At 41.9% G+C, this 8,531-nt stretch overlaps 1 protein-coding gene across 1 annotated transcript in view; it reads left to right on the forward strand.

Annotated features, from left to right (window-relative positions):
• CTNNA1 (catenin alpha 1) overlaps nucleotides 1–8,531 on the forward strand; it is a 251,980-nt gene that overhangs the window by 71,029 nt on the left and 172,420 nt on the right. The window contains exons 5-6 of the mRNA XM_019506550.1: nucleotides 3,508–3,774; nucleotides 6,702–6,905. Coding sequence (XP_019362095.1) covers nucleotides 3,508–3,774; nucleotides 6,702–6,905 — 471 coding nt within the window. The remainder of the gene's footprint in view (nucleotides 1–3,507; nucleotides 3,775–6,701; nucleotides 6,906–8,531) is intronic.

The following is an 8,531-nucleotide window of genomic DNA, read 5'->3' on the forward strand; positions in this document are numbered from 1 at the left end:
TTTCAGTTTTCTAGTAGGGAACATGAATGCTTGCTAGGGAGGCAAGTGGCAGGACCCAGGCAGAGGACCCTGCTCAGAGCTGGCACCTTGCACCCAGCTGGAGGTGGCTGAGCTCCTGGCCAGTTGTGGCCAGGAGGACATGCTTTGACTGTTCAAAGCAGGCCACCACACTGGGAACATCTTCCAGCTGATAGCTGCCCAAATGGCTGGGCAGGGGCACATGTGGCCTTTCTGCAGCACTACTGCCAGCTCTGCAGCCACAGCACACTGGCTGCTGGCCCAGAGGGGCAGATGCCTCTACAATCTGTGCAGTCTCCATTTGGGTCTGGCGTGTGTGCAGCAGGTCACAGCCAGGCAGCAGCCTTCACTGCCAGACTGCTGCAGTGGGTAGAGGGTGCAGGGAACTCTCAGGGTTGCTTCAGCAGTCCAGCTGGCACAAGGGATAGTGTCCCCAGATACCAGTTGGCTGGGCCCCAGAAGCTCCTGAGAGCGAGTAGCCCTGAGCCACTTGCCAGGGCAGCTTTTTGTACTGATGGGGCCAGGACAGGGCAGCTTTTTACACTGCTAGGGCCAGCACAGGTGCTGGCCTCAGGTTCTAGCTCCCCCTGGCTGTAGATCTGGGGCGGTCAGGCAGGGTTATTTTGCCCCAAGTGACACAACTTGCACCACACCGAAGTGCATATCCAGGCACATGTGCTGAGGCAAAAAGCCCCAGCTCACACTTGTATCGCTTCTATTTGAGCTGCTGCAAGCGCACGTGCCTACATATGTGGATGGATCCTTAAGGAGTATTTATTAAATTTTATTTCAAGCACTTCTTGTGTTCTGTTCTTACCCCTGCCCTGATCTTAATCAAGTTTGTATCTTTTGATAAAGGCCCATAAAGCCAAGAAAAGTCATTTTGTGCTCATGTTTATTTAACTCAAAAGAAAGGTAAAGAGCATAAATATTGGAAATATAAATAAAAATGTCAGTGATCAATTATAAAATATTAGTAATGCTAGAACTTAAATGTATTTTTAAAGATATATTCCAAAGAGATTAAGTACCACATGAATTTCAGTGAGTGGCCCATAAAAACAGCATTGTACTAATGCAGAACACTTGGTCTGCATGAAGATTTTACTGACACAGCTATTGAGTGGAAAAAACATACATCCTAAAATTACATTGCTATGCCATCAAAAGCCTGGGGTACATGCAGTTGTACAATAAAGTCCTTTTGCTGAGAACTCAAACCTGTTCCTCCAATGGAATAAGCTAAATTGGTAAATGAAGCAGCATCTCCATTGTAAATACAGTGGTATATTTATACATAGGCACTTTTAAATGTAGGGAAGGCTCAAGTATCAAGATTATATGATTAGCATTTACCCAGGTGGCAGCAGAGAGTATACTGAGAAGATTTTTAAATGCTTGAAACAATTTCTTAAATTGAACTGAAGAAAATAGTCACTTAGAAAACTAGTAAATCATGAACATTCTTATTTAGAGGGATACACTAGGGTTTATTCCAACAAGCAGCTAAAAATACTCTTCCTTTTTATCCAGTTCACACAATTTATTAGTCATCTCATTCTTTTGCGGAAAATACCAAAAAGTATTTTTATGAGGCTGTATTGGCGTCTATCGGTTGCAAGTAGAATGTAATCCTAAGCCACTGTCCCTGATTTATGAAGTCTAAAGATTCCTGACCCATGTTTAATAGTAATAATAGGATGACATGCCATCTTTTATGACAACACAGTGGGATCCTACTTAGTGTGGAAATTCAAGGGGAAAGATTGGGATGTTATTGTTTGAATTTTGGTGCTTTCATAGAGTGAAAAGTGTTTTTAATGTTCTATTAATTTTTTCTTTTGTTTTGGGTAATATCTCTTACTTTGCTTTGAAAAAGGTTGTCCTGGTTACTGATACACTAATGACCTTGCACTTCAGTTGGATTTGATCCAGAGCATGCTTCTGTGTGTAGTTTCACTAGACTCCTTTTCTTGGATTTCCTTCAGCAAAGGATCATTCAAATAAAATATTGCTTTTCACTCTTTCTTATTCAATGTTTATAATGTTACTCAAACCTGAGGAGGAATGGGAGAAGGGAATTAAATGCATCATACTGTTGGGTATACTATAACGTGTTTTTAGACTGGGAAAATATACTGTTTGTAAGATACAAAAACTTACTCTTCCAGCTCCAAAAAAGAAAAGGGTGGGGGGGAGATCATTGTTATATGTGTGCTTGAGGCACCAAGAGGGTCCTTGAAAGCAGTAAATTTTACAAAAGAAAACCCCAATGTGAGTGCTTCCAAGTCCTTCGGCCTTTGACTAACATTTTCATGACTTATAATCCCATCATTTTAAATGTTAAGTTTTGTATATACTGAAAATTGCTGTCCTATAGGGTGGAAGATTGAACATGTAGAAAAGAGCTGTAACTTAACATTTGATCAATTGGGATCTTCTTAAATAGAAACTTGACCATTCCATGCTTCTTGTAGAAACACTCCTTTTCTAAAAGTCTGTTTGTTTCTTATATCCCAACCTTGACACCATCAGAAAGCTTTTTGTAAAATGAAAGGAATTTTACCTTCCGCACCCCTGCTAAAGGAGTGGGAAGGGAGCTGTGTTCAGAGATGGGCCTTGGAGGAATAGGCTCTGGATTCTCCCTGTGATCAGGGAAGTATAAGTTACTTACAGGAACCAAGTATCCCTACATCTCAGAGATTTTAGGAGGAGGTTTTGGAATGCAGAGTGGGGTTAAGACAGTGGTTTTCAATCTTTGTAGACTCGAGGCATCCATCAGAAAATGCCAGCTCCTAGCGTTCCTTTTTTTTTTGATGATGGAGAAATAATAGAGCAGCTTGTCTTGTTGCAGAGAACTCGGACCGCAACAGAACCAAATGCTCTTGACAGTGTGGATTCCCGTTTGAAATCTCTGGGTTTATCTCGTGGATAGGTGTTTGTACACATAACAGTACTATTATCATTTAATAGCAACCCATAGCACCCTGGTTGAAGAAAACAGTTGTTTTTTTTTTAAAGTTTGGCTTGGTTTTGGGTGACAGTTTAAAAAAAAAAAACCCCCCAACAACAACAACAAAAAACTAAGCACATATAATCATTGCACCCTATTCTGTTACACATTCATTTACTTTCCTGAACATTAGGAAATAAAGGATCAATGTAGATGTCTAGGCCAATTGTTAGCATTGAAAATGAACCATCTACTCTGTCATGTCAAGTAATAAACATCTTCATTTGAATTTTTAAAAAGTTAAGTTTGGGGCTGCCATGCAGCATCATTACTTAGTGAGCTACTGTTGTGTTCCAAAAGTAACCAAACTTTTGTTAACTACAGACATGGAAAGAACTGTTGCTTAGTTGAGATTTAACCTACTCTTGGGTAAAGAATGTACTTTTAGCTTTATTAAAAGGGAAAATGTGTAGATCTTAAGCATAGTACATTTCTCTAAATGTTGATAACTTGTTTTGTTTTTGATCTTTTTACAGGAATTGAAGGACGTAGGCCATCGTGATCAGATGGCTGCAGCCAGAGGAATTCTACAGAAAAATATTCCAATACTTTATACTGCTTCTCAGGCCTGTCTGCAGCATCCTGATGTAGCTGCTTACAAAGCTAACCGGGACTTGATCTACAAACAATTACAACAGGCAGTCACAGGCATTTCAAATGCAGCGCAAGCTACAGCATCTGATGATGGCACCCAACCCCAGGGTGGAGGGGGAGAGCTAGCTTATGCGCTCAACAACTTTGATGTAAGTATTGAACCTGTTTGACACATAGTGTAACTTTACTTTGTATATTTCATTTCAGAGACTGCTGCTTATAAATTGGTTAAAGAGGAGAAAAACATCAGGAAGGCTGTTGACACCATGGAAATTGTAGTATGTGGAAGAGTAATCTGTTACAGAACTATACAAAGGCTGTGTTTCTTAAGTAGAGAGTGATATTTAGGATGGTATTTAAAGGCCCTCTGTTGTGTTCACAGTTGAAACCCTTTTATGTTCCTATTTCTAAAACAAGGATTTATATCACCCACACAGTGGAACTACACCATTTCTTATGGCTGGAGACTTGTGGATTGAATGAAGGATAAATAAACTCAGGAGACTTTATCACTCTCTTCTCGTTGCTGTTTGGAAACTAGTAATTCTACATAGTATAGTAAATGTGTTCTGCCAGCTAATGGATCCTTGTAATATGCTAGAAATACTTTAACTAGCAATAAATGTGTTCTTAGTAGCTTTTTACAGTGCTGTTAGCATCTTACTGAGAAGTGAACTATGTTTATATGTTCTTGGATTAGTGGAAAATCATTGTTCCAAATGTCAGTGCCCAACTGCAATCTCCAGGGCTGTGGCTCTGGATGTATTGTTTTGTATCTTAAGGCTGAAGTCAGAATTTGTCTGCTAAAAGAATTTGCAAGACTAGAATCCTTGACTAAACACCATCAGTTGATTTGAAATAGTTCTTCCTTGTTCCAGAGGCTCTTCAGAATTGGGTAGCCTGTTGCAAAGGTTGTTCTCACCTCTTGGGATTATGTGGCCCACTTGTCCAGCTCCTGGAAAATCAGTTAAAAAATTACTATAGGAAGATAGTGAAACAAAGTGGGATAGATTCTGATAGATTTTTCACAGGCAGATGAATTGTTTGGGAATTGGCTTTATTATACCAGGAGGAGATTATTGAATGTGGAGTCTGAAGTTATTGATATTGGTTCAGAATAGCTGTATTAATACATGGAGTCCATTTCAAGCAAGCCCAGTAAAAATACTTTAATGCTGAACAGTAGCCCATTTTATGCCACATTTAATAGAAGAATAATAGAAAACTGTTACTGAGCATACTTGTTCCTGAAGCTGGCTTTTTGTAACTACAATGAAGAGATCTCTGACTAATAAAGAAGGTGGTACCAACATTTCTAGAAGTAAATAAAAGGTGTACTTTAGAAATAGCTGTAGTGAACGTTTTCTATTGTGGAGCCCTTCACCCTGCCTCTTTCTTACACCTCTCACTGCCTTTGCCTACCAGTTACAAATTTTTGCCCTTTTTTGTCCTCTCCAAAAATATGTTTTTAGTACCCTAACCTCCACCTTCCCAAAAAGTTTTGCAATATAAATAAAATGTATATACAGTGAAAGGCCATGACTACAATCTTTACCTTTTCCTTAAATAATGTGTGTTTAAATATACGTGTGTGTGTGTGTGTGTGTGTGTGTATAAAACCTATTGCCTTACATATAACTCTTACCTTATTTTTCAAGCTGTCTGCACAAAGGAATGTTTGCAAAAAAGCCCCACTGTTGCTGGTTCGTTAACCATATTACAACATTAGAAGCCATTTTGTAGATCAGTTTGGGGCTCTGGCAGGTGTTTTTGGCACTATGGTGTGATTTGATTAAATTAAACCAGACCTAGTTTAGTTAACAGTGCCTGAAAATGGCTTAGTTGGCCCAGATTGAAATATCGAGATTATCAGTGTTGCTGACTGAGTATAAAATAGTGTTAACAATGGGTAAAAATGTCTAAAACTAAGTGGCATGATATCATTTTAAATAAGTATTTGAAGATCCCAGGAATTCTACCTATAGCTAAAGTAAAACATTGTTCAGTGGCAGTAACATGTGAATAGGTTGTATTTTGTTGGTAAAGTTGTTGTAGCAATAAATGCGTGAGTAACAATATATTGAGTTCCAGAGAAGCATCAGACAGTTCAGTGGCAAACTTTATGATTGTGTTCTGGAGGAGGAAGTGTTCAATGCACAGAATGGATGTGACTTGCATGTAGTTATAGACTGGTCAGTTTTAACTTCAAAAAAAATTTCAGGATTTGTTCTAAAGCATTAAACAACCTGCAACAGGTGTATATTCTTTTTTCCATAATACAGAGATTCTTTTAATGAAATACTTTTAAGTGCTGTGGGATGACATCTAGTATACAGTTTCAGCCTGCACAGAATTTTGATGGTAGCACTGTGACCCCCTGAAAAGGGGATTTGGACTAGAATTGCTGATGCAGCCATAACACTATCAGTATAAGTTGTACTGTAGTAATACTCAATTAAGATAAACCTGCTCTTTGCTCTGCCTTGAAAACAATGATTTCTGTAACATTTTAAACCTTACTATACCTGTTTTCACATAACTTTTGAGAACAATTTTACATTCCTCTGTGTAATTATGTAGAGGGGGAAGGAAGAAGGAGACTGGATAAACTAGAGCAAAGTATTACAAGGAGCGTAACTTAGAAAGTTTCCTTGTTCATTCATGATGGGGTGGTAACATTTAACAAGCCAAATAGTTAAGATTTGTCTAGATTGACATGCAGTTACTGAGAATTCAGTAGCTGTGGTGTGATTTATGTTGGCAATACTGCATGATATGTAGATTCAAATATGCTTTCTTGTGGCCAAGTTTCGTTTAACTGCTGTCAACATTACTGAACAGCAAGAAATGTCCAGAAACTTTAACGCATAGGGGAGGTTTCTCATAATTTTATTGGACTATCTACAGGGAAGTAAGTCTCTACTGTAAAAAATGGAACGAAACAAAAAAACAAAACAAAACATGCTTTCTTTCATGGATACTGTAACAATTCTAAGATTGGATTATTCTGATGAATTAAAGTAACAAGGTGCTATCAGTTACTGATCACTTTTATTATACATTTTTCTTTTAATAGAAACAAATTATTGTGGATCCTTTGAGCTTCAGTGAGGAACGTTTTCGTCCTTCCTTGGAAGAACGTCTGGAGAGCATAATTAGCGGAGCAGCCTTAATGGCCGATTCATCCTGTACGCGTGATGATAGACGGGAGCGTATTGTTGCTGAGTGCAATGCAGTGCGGCAAGCTCTGCAGGATTTACTTTCTGAATATATGGGGAATGTGAGTATCCATGGGTTATATTGTGGGGGTTTTTTTCCAGTTGGTTAGTTGGTTTCTCTTCTCTCTTAACATTTTAGATGAGAGACTTGAGTCTAGCAGGCTTTTAACTGTATCGTATTTTCATGAAGAGACGCACAATAGAAATGCAGGGCTGCAAGTGACTTCAAGAGGTCTAGCCCATTCTCTTCTGCTTGTTTGGGCAGAAGCAAGCGTGCCTAAACTGTTCCTTCCTTTTCTTCCCTTTCTTGCGTCCTTGTGACAAGGTATTTAGCCATAGGTAGAGGGAGAAAATTATTATTTGTGGGGCTGAGCATGCATGCACTTGTGCACACCTGCATCCCCCACCTCAAGCAGGTAAGTCTGTCATGGAGAAAGGGGCAGGTTGAGGGCCCCACGGTGAGGGAGAGAGTGGGACAGGGACTGGGGTCCTGGAGCGTGGTTCTGGGAATATTGGAGCCCTGGGCAGCTCATCCAGGGGTACAGGGAGGGTCCTGCCTCTACATACACCCTGGGGCACGTGCCCCCCAATCTGTGCACAGTGTGAGGGCAGGCTGCTGCTGCTGCAGGTTGGAGCTCTGTGCCCCGCTGCCCTGGGAGCAGCACAACACTGTGCCTGTTGCCACCAGGCTGCACTCCATCTTCTGCCTGCTTGGTGGTGGCAGGCATGTGGTGATATGTGGCTCTTGGGGCAGTGGTGCAGGGTGCAGAGTCCCAGCCCACAACGGCAGCCTGCTCTCGCATCTCATTACCTCCCCGCACTCTTGCATGAGCCACCCAGGGCTCTGGTAGTCCCATTCACCCCTGCCACACTCTCTCCCGCACTGTGGGGGCCTTGATCTAGGCTCCCCCATGCCCCTTCCCCTTCACAGAATTGCCTGGCTGCCGTGCTGGGCAGTAATCCACATGCCAGGGCTGCGATCCTGGCTGTGAGTGTGCCCTTCCCCCTGTTCCACAGTTGTAGCAGCCCAGAGCCTATAGCTTGGCTGCCCTACCTGCTGCCCTGCATTTCGGGGGTGGGGGGCACGGTGCAGATAAGCCCCTTCCCCTGGGCCTTCCACCACCTATGTATGTAGCAGGATTCACAGATTTCATTGGAATCTGACAAGCCATGCTGTGAGCGCTTCTGCCATGGCCTTGAACTTGTGACCTCTGGGCTGTTAACTGTGCACCTAAGTGCCCATGCTACCCCAGGCGCTAAATTCATGGTTTCGTAGTTGGTAGGGTCAGAAGGGACTGGAGCAGATCATCAGTCCGACCCCCCTGCCGTGGCAGGAAAGAGTACTGGGGTCAAATGACCCCAGCAAGGTGATTGTCTAGCCTTGTCTTAAAGACCCCCAGGGTAGGAGCCAGCACCACTTTGCTTTGAAGTTGGTTCCAGATCCTAGCCACCCTGACAGTGAAGTAGCGCCTCCTGATGTCTAATCTGAATTTACCCTCTGCCAGCTTGTTACCATTTTTTCTAGTCCCTCCTGGTAGTGCTCGGGGGAACTGGGACTTCCTCAGTGCCTGCTGGTCCCCTCTGACTAGTTTGTAACAGGCCACTAGATCCCCCCTCAGCCTTCTCTTGTGGAGGCTGAACAGGTTCAGGTCCCGTAGCCTCTCCTCATAGGGCCTGCCCTGCTGCCC

The sequence above is a fragment of the Gavialis gangeticus genome, unplaced genomic scaffold, assembly GCF_001723915.1.
Source record: "Gavialis gangeticus isolate Ggan-Ray unplaced genomic scaffold, GavGan_comp1, whole genome shotgun sequence".
In the NCBI taxonomy this organism is placed as follows: domain Eukaryota; kingdom Metazoa; phylum Chordata; order Crocodylia; family Gavialidae; genus Gavialis; species Gavialis gangeticus.